This window comes from Scyliorhinus torazame, chromosome 10 (assembly GCF_047496885.1).
Source record: "Scyliorhinus torazame isolate Kashiwa2021f chromosome 10, sScyTor2.1, whole genome shotgun sequence".
In the NCBI taxonomy this organism is placed as follows: domain Eukaryota; kingdom Metazoa; phylum Chordata; class Chondrichthyes; order Carcharhiniformes; family Scyliorhinidae; genus Scyliorhinus; species Scyliorhinus torazame.
In genome coordinates, this window is record NC_092716.1 from 207,738,454 (window position 1) to 207,758,240 (window position 19,787).

Consider the following 19,787-nt stretch of genomic DNA (forward strand, 5'->3'; position numbering starts at 1 on the left):
CAGAGCCTTAAGTCAGGTAATCTCACCCCTTACCACCACCTTCAACACCTCCCAAACCACCGACGGTGAGACCTCCCCATTGTTATCGAACCCACATAGTTATCAATCACCTTCCCCACCTTTACACAAAAATCCGGATCAGCTAGCAGCCCCACTTCCAACCTCCACACTGGCCTCTGTGCAGGCCCCTTCTCCAGGACCACACCCACCAAGTGCAGAGCATGATCCGAAATAACAATCGCCGAGTATTCCGCTTTCCTCACCTCCGACAACAACGACCTCCCCATAATAAAGACGTCAATCCTTGGGTACACATTGTGCATTGGCGAAAAGAGGGAATATTCCCTACCGTGAATATAAAAACACCACTGAGTCCCCTCCCCCCATCTCCTTCTTCAACGCAGCCAACACCTTCGCCTCCCCCGAGTGAGTCAGTGGAGCTTAGACCGATCCACCTTCAGATTCAAAACCTTTAAGTCCCCACCCAAAACTAACTGATGCGTATCCAAATTCAGTATGACAGCCACCATCCTCTTCTTAAACCCTACATCATCCCAAATTGGGGCGTACACACTGGCCAATGCCACCATCATCTGCTCCAAAGCACCCCTGATCTGCCACCACCGTCTCCATCTGAAACCTCACTCTCTTACCAATCAGTATTTCTAACCCCCAGGCCCTGCTATCAAAGCCTGAGAGAAACACCTAGCTCACCCAACCCTTCTGAAGCCTCACCTGATCATTCACCCTGCAGCAGCACCACATCGGCTCTCAAGCTCTTCAAATGTGGAAGATTCTCGCCCGCTTCACCAATCCACCAACCCCCGCACGGTCCACTTTGCCATTTGGACCGTGAGTCTCTCATTCTCCCCACCCTCCTGTCAGTCATGTTCACCACTCCTGGCCCCACCCATCAAACGGGACCCAATACTGCCCCTAGTCATTGTCAGCCAGATAACCTTCCAGCCACTTCCTCTTGAAACTACTTCTCTCTGCATGCTCTCCATCCCCCCCACCATTTACACCTCCCAGGCCCATCAAAACCTGTCCATACAGGCTCCAACAACCTCGGCTCCAGTTCAGTAGCCAACTTTATCTTGGTGTTTGTGGAAAGAGTTTTTGGTTGCAATTTGGACCTTGTGTGATTGCAGCCCACTGAGAAGATAGCCAAAGTAAATGACCGAGAAACCTATAGTGCAAGAAGAAGAATACAAGATAACTTCTTCATTTATGTGTGGAATGCAGGTGAGGGTTGATCCTAGTTTGCATTTTGTGGGGGAACAGAAGCTGGAAGATCACCTCGTCTGAATCTGATGGAAGAACCTACAGTGGTCCTCCACAGAGTCTTGTGCCAAAGAAAGCAACCACTGGTTAGCTTTGTAGTATTAAAAAAGTAATCGGAAAAATTAAGGGATTGAAACACCCACTATCAAGAGATGGTAAATTAAAGTTTCATGTCTGAAAATAGCTGGAGCTGAAGAGAATCCCCCAGGGGACTGTTGCATACTTGTGGATGGTACCTACAGAAATAAATAACTTAAAATTGATGTGTCTTATCAGGGAATTCCTGGGGGGAGTAAGAGGTAAATCTGTGTGCTTAACATATTTAGTTATAAATCATATTGTCAAATTAAAAGTACTTGATTTGTTTGAGTCTGTCATAAAGCCTTCCCGAAGTTCATCCTCATATAGTTTAGTCCTGATGTCTGCACCCTAGGAAGATTCCAGGTTTGGCCATTGATAACCGTTAGGCAGTAACCCTTGGAAAGTGCAATGATGTCAAGTGAAATGATCAAGCTCATCCATGATTTGCCTCCCAAGGTCAAACGGTCTGGCAAGGCCTAGGGTCACACACCGAGATTGGAGCATTAGGATGAAGTTCTGGAAGTCCAGAAACACACTCACTGAACTATAATCTGGCATGAATCATTTCCGGAGAGAAACGGCTAAAGGGGAAATTAGAGCAGAGGGAAATCTGGGTGCTGCTTTTGGATGCTGTGGAACAGTTCAGGTTTGAAATAGCTTTTTATTGATGACTGAATACACTTGTGATAATAGATTGCCAGGCTAATAAACTTGGCAGCAACAAGCGTTAATAATTGGTAATTTTTAGTTTTGGGTCTCTTTCATTATTCACAGGTATGACTTCAACTGCAAGTCAGCCAATTCTACCCTAGATGAGGACGAGGGCTTCAGTGATTGGACTCAGAGGCGAGAAGAGCGCCGGCAGAAACGGAGGGAGGAGCTGGGACAGATGGAAGAAGACCATGTTGATGAATCACAAACAGGTTGCACTTATGCTCAGCGGGATAGAAAGGTGCAAGAGGATCAGGAGGGGATCAGTGTTGGCAAACTGAAAATGTGGCAGATTGAGCAAGAGGAAAGGAGGATGCTCCAAAGAGAGCAAGAGCAGGAGGAGGAAAAACGGCAGCATCGAGCTCGTGAAAGGAAGCAAAGGGAGTTAGAGGAGATGGAAAAAACTCAGAAAGACCTCGATGAAAGAGAAAGATTAAAGCATCTGAGAAAAGAGAGTGAGCACCAGGACCAGGAAAAAACAGGAAATGAGAGGCGAAAATTGGTGGTAGAGAAGGTAAGGAACGAGATACATCCTAACACGTTTTCAATCTTTCTTAGTTTCTCTGTACCATGGGCTGATCACTCCAACAGGTGATTTGAGTGTCTGGAATTTGGGACTGCATTCATACTGACTAATATTGAATTATACTTGTACAATAGTGTACCCTGCAGGTGTAACCAGAAAGAACTTTTAGATCTGAACTACACATTGCATATTCTCAGTTAATATAAATTCTCAAGCTGTGTCATTTTCCAGAGTAAGAGACATCATCAAATCTTGCCTAGAACCATAGAATGATTATAGCACAGAAAGAGGTAATTTGCCTGGTCATGTCCATGCTATCTCTCTAAAACCATTTAAGCTTGTCCCATTTCCCCCATTCTTTCCCTGTAACACTGCAAATTATTTTCTCTTTAAGGTTTTAGGTAATTTCCTTTTGTGATCTGCAGATCATTGGCACTCCACGAGGGCCATTCAGCTGATCTGTGAATGGCCCATACCAATCGACAATACGCCGCACAATCAAACAAGCTCCGGACACAAGATGTCATAAGTGCAAGCAGCAATGTTATTTTATATCAATGTTACAACATAAAACTAAGATCCAATCTTGAACGCTTCGGGGCTGAAAGCAGAAGAAGAGGGGTTAGCTCAAAGTAGAGCCTGACATGAAACTGAAGTTCTCTACATTAAACCACGGGTGTCATTCTCCGACCCCCCGCCGGGTTGGAGAATCGCCAGGGGCTGCCGTGAATCCCGCCCCCGCCGGTTGCCGAAGTCTCCGGTACCGGATAATTGGCAGGGGCGGGAATCGGGCCGCGCCGGTTGGCGGGCCCCCCCGCTGGATTCTCCGGCCCGGATGGGCCGAAGTCCCGCCGATAAATTGCCTGTCCCGCCGGCGTGGATTAAACCACCTTTTGAACGGCGGGACAAAGCGGCGTGGGTGGGCTCCGGGGTCCTGGGGGGGGCGCGGGGCGATCTGGCCCCGGGGGGTGCCCCCACGGTGGCCTCGCCCGCGATCGGGTCCCACCGATCCGCAGGTGGGCCTGTGCCGTGGGGGCACTCTTTCCCTTCCGCCTCCGCCACGGTCTCCACCATGGCGGAGGCGGAAGAGACTCCCTCCACTGCGCATGCGTGGGAAACTGTCAGCGGCCGCTGACGCTCCCGCGCATGCGCCGCCCGGGGATGTCATTTCCGCGCCAGCTGGCGGAGCAACAAAGGCCCCACCATTCCGCACCTTTGGGGCGGCGCGATGCCCGTCTGATTGGCGCCGCTTTGGGCGCCAGTCGGCGGACATCGCGCTGTTTCGGGAGAATTTCGCCCCAGATATCACTTCAATGGCATCTCATCAAAAGCAGGGCCATTCTTCCCATTAATTCTAATGTCTGCCAACACTAAACAAACCAGAGCGACTAGAGTAGGATTAGGACCAGTAGGTGATCCATGGGTTCTTTACCCCACCCAAGTGGTCAACAAATGAAACATTTGAGGACCACTGATTTAGGGGTTGAGCCAGCACACCGTCTTGACACTCCAAAGATCTCCATCAAATTCAGCCCAGAGTGATGTATTTATATAATGAAGTTGACGCAAAAGAATGTCCCAAGAGGTTTACCTGAATTTTTTTTTCTCTCTGCTAGTTATAATGGTCAAAATGAACAGAGTAATGGAAAACTCAACCCAATTTTCACTGGCTACCCATCCACAACTTGGCATTTATTATTTACCTCACCCAGTGATGCCAATTGGCTGGTGTGATACCAATTGGCTGGTGTGGAAAGGTGATCTGTCACGATGATGCTTTGGAGGTTGCTGCACTGAGGGTATTGTTATACCCAAATACTTTATTCAGTCTTGTGCTGCTTAATGCTGATATTGGGGAGAGAATAAATTGAATTTTTCCAGACCCCAGTACTGATGGCCCTGAGTTTAATGAATCAAATAATTCGTCCCTTACCAAAATAATGTTGTTTCAAACCTGAATTCACAATCTGTTTATTTGATTGCTTGTCATTTAGAGACCAAAAGAAAATGAGATTAAGCTGTCCCATATGACTGTGGCATGGACCGAGCACAGCACTTACGAGGAAGAAAATAATGATTCGACACAAGATAAAATGGCACCATACCATGCCTGCAGGACAACCAAGACAATTCTGAGGTATAGTTCTGCAAAAAGACAATTGTTGTGAGGAGTATCACAACAGCGAAATTACCTTTCACTTGCTCATTCCTCTTTTGCACCCTTCCTATTAAAACAGACATGCTCCAATTGAGATGCTAGGCTGGATTCTCGCCTCACGCAGCTGGTAGGGAAGTTACCTATGAGGCGGACAATCCAGCATCAGGGAGAAAACGGGATCGGTGCCCACCATTGATCCGTTTCCGATGCTCTGGTTGCCATTCCAGACCCATTCCTCTGGGCTGGGAATCAGGTGGGTGAGAATTACTACCGATCATGACAAATGTGGTGGACCTTGCAGTGGACATAGGGGGTTTCCCCCAAAGTCCATTGGAGGGCCACCCTCTCTTTATGTCCTGCCCCACAATGCAAGACCTTCCCCCCCCCCACATAGACTCCCTAAATGAGACCTCTTAAATAAAGAGATCCCCAGAGAGACCACTTAAATAAAGAGATCCCCTACCCCCCGGAAGAGAGACCTTTTTCAGGAAGTTCCCCAGAAGAGAAACCCTGTCTGGAAGCTAGAGAGCAATCCACACAGAGGCAGTGAAAAACAATTACTGCTTTAACACTCATCTGGGCAATACACCTGCTGGCTCAGACACAGGAAGCAGCAGTCAATTCCTCGAAAGAGAAAACCGGTCAGCTGGAGTTATACCCCCTCAGATCTCTGATCTGCAAGCCATTCATTCATTTCTCTTTCATATTGATTTTACCAGACTGTGATTGAAAGCTTCCATACACCACAGCTGTCAGCTCCATTCATCTCCGTTCATGGTTGAGTAACTTTGAAGTGGTCAGTTAGAAACTGACAGCACCTAACCCTGCGATGCGAGAAGGGGCGAGTGGCCAGCTGTGGGACCTCACTATTGGGCAGCCCGCTCAAAATGGTGGCCCAATAGTGGGATTGCCTCAGAAATCCTCTGCATGCAAACATCTGCTTGGCTAAGGATGGGAGCGTAAATCCGGTACATTTCAGTTCTGGAGGGCGAACATAGTCTCCCAAACATAAAATCCCGGTTATTTTGACGTTGGTTTGTTCTATTGTTGCTCACTCATGTCAGAAGTACAAAGATGGACAACCCGTGAAAATTATTATATCATTAGTAAAAACACATGTTTTCTGTCAGCTGCCAGTGTGCCTCTTGAGTCTTGTGTAACATCTAACAGGAGTATTGCAGCTGTACTCATTTTATAACTATGGGGATAAGCAATAATCCAAAATTGGCCAAATTGGATCATCTGGGTAAAAATCACTTTCAGTCTGTTTGTATCAGTAATGCCCTCGTAAAAGTAAAATTGGTCTTGCATGGTTTACATTTCCAGCTCTCGTAGAGAGCAATGCTGAAATCTACCTAAGCAAAATAAAATGGTGGCCCATGTGTTCTGCCCCTAAGTTATGTTTAAAAAGAAAGGTTTTGTGTGTTTTCCTAAGCCCGACTGGTTTCATTGGGTATGATATGCTACTTTATTTACAGACGACCAATCTCTAGTCTATGTACACGTCCTTGATGATTTGGAAATGTTCCCTTACCTCTGGAATACTAGCTGGTCACTGATTTTTGGTCCCTGAATTTAAAGATAAAGAACACAGCTTTTATTGAATAAATGGGTAGGATTCCTGGCTAGACTCTTCACATGCTGAGCAAAGTACCCACGTTTTCTACCTCACTCTGTCGATGTACAAGTCTTTCATTCAGGTGGATTAAAGTGGAAAAATGTCATGGGAACTTCAAAGTGTGCATAGACTTTCAATTATTGAATGCCGTGGTTAGAAACTTGGATTCCCACGGTGTTTGGAGGTGGCATTTACAAAGAGAACAAAGAGCAAAGAAAGGTACAGCACAGGAACAGGCCCTTCAGCCCTCCAAGCCCGTGCCGACCATGCTGCCCGTCGAAACTAAAATCTTCTGCACTTCCGGGGTCCGTATCCCTCTGCTCCCATCCTACATGTATTTGTCAAGATGTCCCTTAAACGTCACTATTGTCCCTGCTTCCACCACCTCCTCCGGCAGCGTGTACCAGGCACCCACTACCCTCTGTGTAAAAAAACTTGCCTCGTACATCTCCTCTAAACCTTGCCCTTCGCAACTTAGACCTATGCCCCCTAGTAATTGACCCCTCTGCCCTGGGAAAAAGCCTCTGACTATCCACTCTGCCTATGCCCCTCATAATTTTGTAGATCTCTATCAGGTCGCCCCTCAACCTCCGTCATTCCAGTGAAAACAAACCGAGTTTATTCAACCTCTCCTCATGGCTAATGCCCTCCATACCAGGCAACATCCTGGTAAATCTCTTCTGCACCCTCTCTAAAGCCTCCACATCCTTCTGGCAGTGTGGCGACCAGTATTGAACACTCCCAGAGTTTAATTACCTAGGGTGAAATTCTCCGGAAACGGTGCGATGTCCGCCGACTGGCGCCCAAAACGGCGCAAATCAGTCGGGCATCGCGCCGCCCCAAAGATGCGGAATGCTCCGCATCTTTGGGGGCCGAGCCCCAACCTTAAGGGGCGAGGCTTGCGCCGGATGAATTTCCGCCCCGCCAGCGGGCGGAAAAGGCCTTTGGTGCCCCGCCAGCTGGCGCGGAAATGACATCTCCGGGCGGCGCATGCCGCGAGGGGTCGGAGAATCTCGCCCCTGATTACTCTCCCAAAGACGTAAGTCATCCTGCAGATGAGGGGGCAAGGAATTTGCCTGCGATGATCATTGTTGTTCATGAGTTAAACACATAGGATTAGACAGTGAATCCAGATTGAATCCAGATTGTGTAATATTAATGTATGACTGCATAGCATGTACATGTGAAACTGCCTATCTGGAGTTTTACACACCATTAAAATAACTGAGAACAATTTCATAAAAAGATTCAGTTTCTGTCATGAGGATTTGAGAAAGATGAAACCCAAGGCTGGCCTCAAATACATTGGGCGGGATTCTCCGGTCTCCGACACCAAAATTGTTTTCGGCGATCGGCCGGAGAATCCCCGTTTGCGTTGAATTCGGGGGCGGCGCCACTTTCGCGATGCTCCATCCCCTTCAAAGCCGCACGCCTTATCGACCACCTCAGGACGTTACCTGAGGCTCTCCCCCTGATGCTCCATTGTTGCTAACTTTCCCCGTTGGTTCAATTGCTCTGTTTTATTACCTTTGCTCTCGAGTCGCCAGGTATCTTTATGATACCGCCACGAGGTTCAAGTCCAAGTAATGATCAATAACTCAATACACCGATTAGTAAGATTCAAATCAAAGCACATTTATTATACACAGTAATCGCTACTCATGCACAAATTCTACGTCTAAGCTACTTCTACAACTAATAGGCCTATACTTAACTTGGAACTGGCCCACCAGCTCAGGGGAACAAATGGCCTTTTGTTCGGGTTCTGAGTCTGTGGGATTCGAAGTTGGTACGGATTGGTAGCTAGGAGCGCCTATCTCATAGCGAGGGTTGAATTAAGACTTACTTGTTTTGGTGGTCACTGCACCGGTCACGGTCAATGTTGGTTCGTGTTGCTGGGTGACCCGGGCAGGACGAAGAGAGAGAGAGTTGAACTTAGGGCTTAACTCTTATAGTCCCCAGGGGCTTCCCACCTTTCGGGGCGGACCCTGTGCCCGGTCCCAAGTGATTGGACTTTGTCCCAATCGCTTGGTTCGATTTCTCCAATACTGGAGCGATTCCCTGATCGATGGGCGGTCTTGAGGTGTTCGTTCACCTCCTTTGTGTTGGCTCCTGCTGGCGCCGGGGAGTCTGGCTTTGCTTTGTGTGTCCCAAATGTTACTTATTGTTCCCGGGGATTGCTCATCAGTATGTAGATTGCTGCTACATTGTTATGCTGATGGTCGCTGCTATCGATGTTGTCTGGCCTTTTGCAGAGTTAAATGCACAGCAAACCTGTACCTGCTGGTTTCTGTCTGTGTTGGCTGACTTTCCCATCAGCCTTTGCCGTTCGCTATTTTAAATCGGGAGTTGGCCAATTTAGGTGGCTACACCATCCCCTTCAAAGCCGCACACCTTATCGACCGCCTCAGGATGTTATCTGAGGCCCTCCCCCTGATGCTCCGTCCCCAACTGGCCGAGTTCCCGATGGCTAACGGTGACTACTCTCTCCTGGGTCAACCCCACAATCTCCAAGGCCCGTTCTTCATGGGGAGTGATGACTCTGATCTCTAGGACTCTGTCCCCCATCTTGGCCCATTCCTGCTTATTATGGGATGTCTTCTCCTGTGGGCACAAAGAGAGGGTTTGGTGAGCTGCACGCTTGATGGGTCAGGAGGGGCCTATAACAAGCGGCATGTATTGGCATCACATCTGGACATGAAGGGATTGTGCTGGCACTGCTGACCCTGCTGCTGGTCCTTCGACCCCCACAGGGGAACAGTATGTCCCACCTCTCATCCACAGTATCAAGAAGCCTGGCAGGTCGGCATCCCCAAAGCGAGGAGCAGGTCTGTGCGCTGCCATGCTTGTTTGTTGACTTGAGAGTGAGTGGTGAGGGAGCCCTTAAAAGCAGCTCCCCCTTGTTAACGACAAGTTGCTGAGGCACGGGTCCAGCGAATCAAACGGCGGAACAGCCAATAATGGCGCGAATCACGCGGGGGATCATTTTCGGCACTAAGTGCCGTTGAATAAGGGCTGCGATCTCTCCAACGCAGTCATCGAGAAACACCTGCCCAAAATGACACTTCGAAATGTTTTCATTGAATCGCGCCCCATTGAAACATGCTCTTTGTAAAATACTCTTGGTGAATTGTTCCAGTGCATCCTGGCTGTATATCTTACATACTGTGCCGCAGAGAGGTTAATGTTGTTGTGTCCAGTGACAGGGACATCAATAAAGCAAACTGTCCCGGGTTGTATGGCCTGACCGGTGCAGGTTGTCAGCTGTGAGCATGCGGCCTACAGCCCGGCCATTTTTGGGGCATGAGGCGAGAGTTTCAGCCAGCGCCGGTGCTAGCCCCTCACCGATTCCGGTACCGCTGAGGGGGTCACGACGATTTTTTTCACGTGAATCTCCCCTGGATTCTCCGTTCGAGCCGGAACCTAGCCGCAGGAATGGAGAATCCAGCCCTTTGTCTCACTTCTCACAGATGGCTGTCTTATTGATTATTCTGTTAACCATGAAGCACCAACTCGGGTAGAGATGGCAGCTGAACATTGTATTTGTTAATGTTCCTGAATAGATTGCTGTGAGGTACAGAAGGAATGCTGCAGTGACATGTGTCATGATATCCACATCAGCATAGCATGGTGCAATCACACACACACTGATGGACAGGTAGTTGGACCAACCAACACACACACAACATCGCAGCCAATCACCAGTGAGAGCACACGCACTATAAAACAGGGAACACCACAGTTCCCACTCATTCTACCAGGAGATAGCTCAGAGCACAGAGCTCACAGCGTGCCACTCAGACATAGACCATGTGCTGAGTGCCTCACCAAGATAGTGATAGGGCTGGGTCCACAGGTTAGCTGGTGAAGCATGAACCAAGCCAGCAGTTAGTAGTTGTCGTTGTTTAAGACAATAAAACAGAGTTGTACCATCTATAGCCGTGTTGGATCATTTGTGCATCGGAACACCCAACACGACATGATACCAGTAGGGGAAGCTAACCAGCGACTGTGAGACCTACCTGCACCCTTTCAGAAATCTGCCATCCTGCTCCATGGAAAACATCAGCCCGCCGCAACCGCTCCGAATCGCTGGAAATCTTGGCGTCAACTGGAAGCTGTTTAAACAGCACTTCCAGCTCTTCCTAGAAGCCACAGACAGGGAGAATGCTTTGGACACCAGGAAGATTGCCCTCCTCCTCTCCACAGCGGGGCAACACGCCATCCACATCTACAACTCCCTGGTATTCGCGGAAGTCGAGGACAAGACAAAATACAAGACGGTGCTTCTAAAGTTCGAGGAACACTTCAGCATGGAAGTTAATGAGAGCTTCGAGAAGTACCTCATCCAGCAGCGCCTGCAGGGTAAGGATGAGCCTTTTCAATCTTACTTGACACACCTCCGTATCCTCGCGCAGTCCTGCGGCTATGAGGTCACCTCCGACTCCATGAAACGGGATCAGATAGTTTTTGGGGTTATCTCGGACACCTTACGCCAGCAGCTCCTCAAAATTAAGTGCCTCACCCAAGCGACTGCCATCGAGACCTGCGTCCTCCATGAGAACGCGACCAGACGGTACTCCCAAATCCAGGCGGCCGAAACGGCACGGCAGGGGTTCTACGAGGCGGAGCGGGTCCAATCAATCGAGTTCCTCGCGGCCCGGACGAGGGCGGCCATTTTGCGTGCTTTCCGAGGCCTCCCGCGCTTGTACGTGCCAAAAGAGGGGACGTTGACGCAGAGGGACGTGATGTGCAGGCGCGCTCTACGCAGGATCGCACCGCGCATGCGCTGTGGCGCAACGAACGCCATGACATCATGACGTGCGGCAACTGTGGCCCCGCCCACTTAAAGCGGCAATGTCCGGCCAAAGCGCAACAATGCCTCCGCTGTGGCAGGATGGGCCACTACACTGCCTGATGTCGAGCAGCTCAACCTGCCAACTCTCAACAATTTCGCCAGCCTCGCAGGGACGTGCGGGCGATTCAGCCCCCCTACACTGAGTCATATCCTGACAGCATGCAGACTAGCGATACCGAAGACAGGGAACCCTTCCGCGTTGCAGTAATCCACATGAACCGGATGTCCCCAAGTCGGAACCACCAGCCGCTGCCAGTGCACAGCATTGATCCGGGCGATGAGTGGTGTGCCACCCTAACGGTCAACCGATCACAGATCACATTTCGCTTGGACACTGGTGCCTCCGCCAATCTCCTCGCATGGTCAGCCTTCCAGACCTTGAAGGTTAAACCACAGATTCTGCCATCCCACTGTCAGCTGGTTGACTACAATGGAAACGTCATCCCGGCCACGGGGTCCTGCCAGCTCGAGGTTACACACAACTCGCATAAAGCCACGTTGTCGTTTGAAATAGTTGGATCCTCAAAGGACTTTCTGTTAGGCGCACATGCGTGCAAGATCCTCCACCTCGTTCAGCGGGTACACACTCTGTCTCCAGAAGGCACATCCGATTTCCCGGATGCAGACTTTAGGGCGCGGCTCCACTCACTCCTCGTGCACAACCAGGAGGTTTTCGAGGGCATGGGCATACTGCCCTACACGTACAGAATACGGCTCCAACCGGACGCCACCCCGGTCATTCACGCACCTCGTAGAGTCCCAGCACCACTCAAGGACCGCCTCAAGCAGCAGCTGCAGGACCTGCAGGACTAAGGAGTGCTTTCCCGGGTCACAGAGCCAACGCCATGGGTCAGCTCCATGGTGTGAGTCAAGAAGCCCTCCGGCGAGCTCCGGACCTGTATCGACCCAAAAGATTTGAATCACAAATTATGATGGAGCACTACCCCATACCCAAACGAGAAGAAATCACGAGCGAAAGGGCCCGGGCTAAAATATTCACCAAGCTTGATGCCTCAAAGGGTTTTTGGCAGATTCAATTGGATCAGTCCAGCAGGAAGCTGTGCACTTTCAACACTCCATTTGGCAGATACTGCTACAATAGGATGCCATTTGGCAGCATCTCGGCCTCCGAGATGTTCCATCGCATCATGGAACAGATGATGGAGGGCATCGAAGGGTTACGCGTCTACGTAGACGGCGTTATCATCTGGTCCACCACACCACAGGAGCACATCAGTCGTCTCTAGCGTGTCTTTGCACGGATACGAGATCAGGGCCTGCGCCTCAACCGAGCCAAGTGCTCTTTTGGCCAGACTGAGCTAAAGTTTTTTGGGGACCACATCTCCCGGTCGGGTGTGCGGCCGGATGCCGACAAAGTGGCAGCCATCGCAGCCATGCAGCAGCCGTCAGACAAGAAGGCAGTGCTGCGCTCTCTCGGGATGGTCAACTTCCTGGGGAAGTTCATTCCTTTTTTAAAAAATATGTTCATTCAAAGTTTCCAACAAAAATTTTCAACCATTTAAACCCCCCCCCCGTAACAGAAAAGAAAAAGGGAAGGAACAGAACATAACATAAACATATCAATCCAACATAATACAGAACTTTGTACAATGGGTTCCTCCCGCACATATTGACTCTCCCAAATGTTTATGTTTTTCCTTTTTCAAGTGCCCCTAGGAAAACCCTCTTCCCCGCCCACCCATTTACCCCCCGCACCCCCCGAAATAGACCCCCACCCCCCCTCCCTCCTCCTCCCTCCCTGGGTTGCTGCTGCTGCTGACCGATCTCCTTCTAGCGCTCCGCGAGATAGTCCAGGAACGGTTGCCACCGCCTGTAGTACCCCTGCGCAGACCCTCTCAAGGCAAACTTTATCCTCTCCAACTTGATGAACCCCAGCCATGTCGTTTATCCAGGCCGGGGAAGTTCATTCCTAACCTTGCCTCGCACACGACTGCTCTTCGCCACCTGGTCAAAAAGACAACAGAATTCCAGTGGCTGCCCGCACACCAGAGTGAATGGGAGGAGCTCAAGGTCAAGCTCACCACCACCCCGGTACTGGCGTTTTTCAATACCACACGGGAAACAAAGATCTCAACTGACGCCAGCCAGTCTGGCATTAGGGCGGTACTCCTGCAACGGGACGACACCGTATCATGGGCCCCAGTTGCCTATGCGTCGCGGGCCATGACCCCCACAGAACAGCGCTATGCGCAGATTGAGAAGGAGTGCCTAGGCTTGTTGACCGGCAGCGACAAATTTCACGATTATGTATATGGTCTTCCGCAGTTCACTGTGGAGACCGACCATCGCCCCCTGGTCGGTATCATTCAGAAGGACCTCAACGATATGACCCCTCGCCTCCAGCGCGTTCTGCTCAAGCTCCGGAGGTATGACTTCCAACTTGTCTACACCTCGGGGAAGGATCTCATCATCGCAGATGCTCTGTCCAGGGCGGTGAACACACCGCCCGAATCGGAGGGGTTCGTTTGTCAGGTCGACGCACAAGTAGCCTTCACATCGGCCAATCTGCCGGCTACTGATGCACGTCTGGCCCACATTCGCCGTGAGACTGCGGCTGACCCCGTTCTACAGCGTGTAATGCGCCACATGACGGAAGGGTGGCTCAAGGGGCAGTGCCCACAATTTTACAACGTCCGGGACGACTTGGCCGTCATTGATGGTGTCCTCTTGAAGTTGGACCGGATCGTAATCCCACATAGCATGCATCGGCTTGTCCTCGAACAACTGCACGAAGGCCATCTCGGTGTTGAAAAGTGCAGGCGGAGGGCCCGAGAGGCTGTGTACTGGCCGGGCATCAGCGACGACATCGCCAACATGGTGCTCAACTGCCCCACCTGCCAAAGGTTTCAGCCGGCGCAACCCCCTGAGACACTTCAGCCCCATGAGTTGGTCACGTCCCCCTGGGCGAAGGTGGGCGTGGACCTCTTTCATGTGCTCGGCAGGGACTACATTATTCTTATTGACTACTTCTCAAGTTATCCGGAGGTCATACGCCTGCACGACACAACGTCATCAGCCGTCATCCGGGCATGCAAAGAAACCTTTGCTCGCCATGGAATTCCCCTCACCGTCATGTCTGACAACGGGCCTTGCTTTGCGAGCCAAGCATGGTCTTCCTTTGCCACTTCATACAACTTCACGCACGTGACGTCCAGTCCCTTGCATCCCCAGTCGAATGGCAAGGCGGAAAAGGGCATCCACATTGTGAAGTGGCTCTTCTGCAAGGCTGCTGATGCCGGGTCTGACTTCTGTTTAGCCCTGCTGGCCTATCGCTCGGCCCCACTGTCCACGGGCCTCTCGCCAGCCCAGCTGTTGATGGGTCGCACCCTCAACACCACTGTGCCATCCATTCATGTTCCTGAACCCGACCGTGCTCCAGTACTGCGAAGGATGCAACAACAGCGTGCTCAGCAGAAGGTGGCATATGACGCTCGGGCGACTGATCTTCCTGCCCTGGCGCCTGGAGACATCGTACGCATACACCTACCGGAGGGTGGCTGGTTGGCAACCGCCGAAGTTATCCGCCACGTGGCTCCCCGCTAATTCCTGGTTCGCATGCCTGATGGCTCCAATCGCCGCCGTAATCGGCGGGCCCTTCGGCTGCTTCCGCGCTCTCTATGAGATAATGCACCGGTGCCACGCCCTCCTGTTGTCCCTGATGTCGACTTCGTTGAACTCCCTGCCACTCTGCCTCTTCCTTTCTCGCCCGTAGCCAGGCCCATTCCTCAGCCGGTGGATCCTGACCCACCCTTGAGGCGGTCAACCCAAATTCATCGCCCACCTGAGAGACTTGACTTATGAGCCTGTTAGCACATTGGACTCACTGAATTGTTTTACAGTACTGTTAACATGTTTCTTTCTTGTCGTTCATTGTTCCAGAAGTTCTCTCTCGTCGTTTGCTGATTGCATTTGTTCTGTTATTGGTTAAACCTCGTTGCTCTGTTGCACCTGACACCTTCCTCTGTATATAGTTTAGCGCCATGTACATGTTGTAAATATTGCACACACATACTCAGATGCACTCCGTACACATTTCTATTTAGTAGCATGTAGTCACATATCCTTGTGAAAGGGGGGGGATGTCATGATATCCACATCAACATATCATGGTGCAATCACACACACACTGATGGACAGGTAGTTGGACCAACCAACACACACACAACATTGCAGCCAATCACCAGTGAGAGCACACGCACTATAAAACAGGGAACACCACAGTTCCCACTCATTCTACCAGGAGATAGCACAGAGCTCACAGCGTGCCACTCAGACATTGACCATGTGCTGAGTGCCTCACCAAGATAGTGATAGGGCTGGGTCCACAGATTAGCTGGTGAAGCACGAACCAAGCCAGCAGCTGGGAGTTGTCGTTGTTTAAGACAATAAAACAGAGTTGTACCATCTACAGCCGTGTTGGATCATTTGTGCATCGGAACACCCAACACGACAACATGTACTTTAACTTCCTCTCCATTTCCTTCGGGGAAGCACCTCAATTAATTTAATAAGGACATCAGTGACATGTCCAGAAAGATGCATCTTCCTGTGGTCAGCGGAAAGACTGATCCTTTGCATCCAGTTCAAGAGAATAGCCTATTTGTTGGCCAGACTGTCACATTCTGTTAATGGATGGAATGTGATACATTAAGACTCCCCTGCTAATAGTTACAATGTGATACATTGACATCTTCTTGATGAATGGAGAGACGCTGATGGGGCCAATGGGATACATTGACCTTCTGTTAATGGGCAGGCTCTGACACATTGACTATAATAATCAGTCTGCTATAATATACTGAAACTTGATTTAATTGATCCACTGTAATACATTGACATTCTGTAAATCGATACACTTTGATCTACTGATGTTCTGTTAAGGCACATACAATGATCATTGGCTTGCTGTATATGGGCCATTTTCTGAGATTACATGACCACCAATATCAAAATAATATGATTTAAAATAAGACAAGTATCAAGTAACATTCGTACCACACAAGTGCCAGGCAATGACCATCTGCAACATGAGAGAATATTGACATTCATTGGCATTAATATTAATAATAATCTTTATTCGTGTCACAAGTAAGCTTGCATTAACATATTAAAGTTACTGTGAAAATTCCCTAATTGCCACACTCCGGCGCCTGTTCGGGTACACTGAGGGAGAATTCAGAATGTTCAATTAATCTAACAAGCACATTTTTTGGGACTTGTGGGAGGAAACTAGAGCCTCCGAAGGAAACCCACACAGACACGGGGAGAACGCGCAGACTCCGCACAGGCAGTGATTCAAGCCGGGAGTCGAACCCAAGCTCATGGCACTGTGAAGCAACAGTGCTAACCACTGTCTACTGTGCCGCCCACAAAATCCACACAGATAGTTACCAGGATTGAACCCAGGTCCTCGGTGCCGTGAGGCAGCGTTGCTCACCACTGTGCCACCTTGCTGCAACCATTACTAAATGCCCCACTGTTAATATCTTGGGGTTACCATTGACCAGAAACTGAACTGGAACAGACATATAAATGCTACGGCTATAAAGCAGCTCAGAGCCGGGGAAGTCTGAGCCGATTAACTCACTCCTGACTCCCCAAAGTGGCATAATTCAGGAGTGTGATGGAATACTCTCCACTTCCCTGGAAAAGTGCAGCTCCAACAACACTCAGGAAGCTCAACACCACCAAAGACAAAACAGCCCGCTTGATTGACACAGCATCCACCATCCTCAAGCATTCACTCCCACCACCAATGCACAGTAGCAGCAGTGTGTACCATCTGCAATATGGACTGCAGCGACTCGACAAGGCTCCTTTGACAACACCTTCAAACCCTATGACCGTTACCATCTAGAAGGACAAGGCAGCAGATACATGGGAACAGCACCCCCTGCAAGTTCACCTCCAAGTCACTCACCATCTTGACTTTGAACTTTGTCGCCATTCCTTCACTGTTGCTGGATCAAAATCCTTTGCTAACTAAACTGTGGGAATACCTGCAACAGATAGACTGCACTGTTTCCAGAATGTGGCTCAAGAGCATTTAGGAATGGATAACAAATGCAAACAACACCGGTGTCCCATGAATGAATTTTAAAAATGGCTGGCAGGAAATATATTCACAGTTCTGATCAGAGGTGCATCAATTCTAATATTGGATAAAGCCAAATGAGGTGAACTTTCCCTATGCCTGAAGCAAGGGTTAGGTCCTTTGGATGCTTGTTGTCCCTGCTTGAGATTGGTTTGCCCTGAGTCCCAGTTGGCTTGTTTCTCCTTGCACCCACATTAGATCACCCTGATATCTACTGTTTCTGGCTGACAGAGCATTGAAGTCCAGGGTCCCAGCTCCTGACCCCAGATCTCCCAATTTTTCTCTTCCATTAAACCTTTACCCACATTTTACCCTATGTATCACCCAGTCACTAGCAGTAGCTGGAACCTCCACCACTCGCTTTCTCCCACAGCACCTTTCCTTTGCAAGTGAGATTGGGCTTCCACTTTTGAGGCTCCTCTGATCATAGGGGGAGCACGCTGGCACAGTGGTTAGCACTGTTGCTTCACAGAACCAGGGACCCAGGTTCGATTGCCGGCTTGGGTCAATGTTTGCGCGGAATCTGCACGTTCGCTCTGTGTCTGCGTGGGTTACCTCCGGGTGCTCCGGTTTCCTCCCACAGTCCAAAGATGTGCAAGTTCAATAGACCGGTCATGCTAACTTTCCCCATAGTGTCCAAACATTAGATTGGATTACAGGGATAGGGTAAAGGTGTGGGCTTAGATAAGGGCCGGGATTCTCCCCTACCCGCGGGGCATGGGGTCCCGGCGGGATGGAGTGGCGAGAACCACTCCAGCATCGGGCCGCCCCAATCCGCACCTTTAGGGGCCAAGCCCTCACCTTGAGGGGCTAGCCCTGCGCCGGAGTGATTGGCGCGCCGCCAGCCGGCGGGAAAGGCCTTTGGCGCCACGCCAGCCAGGGCCGAAGGGACTGCGCCGGGCGGCGGAAGTCCGCGCATGTGCGGGAGCGTCAGCGGCTGCTGACGTCATCCCCGCACATGTACAGGGGGGGTGTCTCTTATGTGTCGGCCATCGCGGAGGCTGTGGCGGAGGTAAAGAGTGCCCCCATGGCACAGGCCCCCCCGATCGCAGGCCAGGCCACCGTGGGGCACCCCCGGGGCCAGATCGCCCCACGGCCCCCCCCCCCCCCCCCCCCCCCCCCCCAGGACCCCGGAGCCCGCCTGCGCTGCCAGTCCCACCGATAAGGTAGGTGGTTTAATTCACGTCGGCAGGACTGGCATGACAGCAGCGGGTCTTCGGCCCATTGCGGGCCGGAGAATCACTGGGGGGGGGGGGGGGGGGGGGGGCGCCGACTGGTGCGGCGCGATTCCTGACCCCGCCGAATTTTCGATGCCAGAGAATTCGGCGGCCGGCAGACGTGGGATTCACCGACCCGGCGGGGGGGTCGGAGAATCCCGCCCCCTGTGCTCTTTCAGGTGCCGGTGTAGATTCGATGGGCTGAATGGCCTCCTTCTGCACTATAAATTCCATGATTCATACTATTCATGTGCAATGTCGGTCACCTAAAAGTGAGAACTCCCAAATGTCTCGGGCACTGTGATGCTTTGACATCCTTTTAAGAATCATGGGCGACATTCTCCAACCCCCCGCCGGGTCGGAGAATCGCCGGGGGCTGGTGTGAATCCCGCCCCCGCCGGTTGCCGAAGTGTCCAGCACCGGATATTCGGCGGGGGCGGGAATCGCGCCGCGCCAGTTGGCCCCCCCCCCCGCTCGATTCTCCGGCCCGGATGGGCCGAAGTCCCGTCGATAAATTGCCTGTCCCACCGCCGTAAATTAAATCACCTACCTTACCGGCGGGACAAGGCGGCGTGGGCGGGATCAGGGGTCCTGGGGGGACGCGGGGTGATCTGGCTCCGGGGGGTGCCCCCACGGTGGCCTGGCCCACGATCGGGGCCCACCGATCCGCCAGCGGGCCTGTGCCGTGGGGGCACTCTTTCCCTTCCGCCTCCGCCACGGTCTCCACCATGGCGGAGGCGGAAGAGACTCCCTCCACTGCTCATGCTGGGAAACTGTCAGCGGCCGCTGACGCTCCCGCCCATGCGCCGCCCCAAGATGTCATTTCCGCGCCAGCTGGCGGGGCAACAAAGGCCGTTTCCGCCAGCTGGCGGGGCGGAAATTCCTCCGGCGTCGGCCTAGCCCCTCAATGTTGGGGCTCGGCCCCCAAAGATGCGGAGCATTCCGCACCTTTGGGGCGGCACGATGCCCGTCTGATTGGTGCCGTTTTGGGCGCCAGTCGGCGGACATCGCGCCGTTTGGGGAGAATTTCGCCCCATATTCTTGAATTGGTTTTGCACCATAAGCATATGTTGGTATTTTGTTAATCGCCCACTGATACATTGTTGTCAATTAGTTTCTGCGGTACACTGGAATCATGCCAATATGCATACGTATAGTTAAATGGAATCCTATTAAAAGAACTTGTGGTATCATATTAAAAAGTAATACTCTATTTTCA

General features: G+C 51.1%; 1 protein-coding gene across 4 annotated transcripts in view; it reads left to right on the forward strand.

The window, feature by feature from the left end:
- The window catches only part of lsp1a (lymphocyte specific protein 1 a), a 531,727-nt gene that overhangs the window by 382,560 nt on the left and 129,380 nt on the right, over window positions 1-19,787 (forward strand). For all 4 annotated transcript variants that reach the window (XM_072466314.1, XM_072466316.1, XM_072466317.1 and 1 more), the window contains 2 exons: window positions 2,140-2,590; window positions 4,597-4,739. In XM_072466314.1, the coding sequence (XP_072322415.1) occupies window positions 2,140-2,590; window positions 4,597-4,739 (594 nt within the window). The remainder of the gene's footprint in view (window positions 1-2,139; window positions 2,591-4,596; window positions 4,740-19,787) is intronic.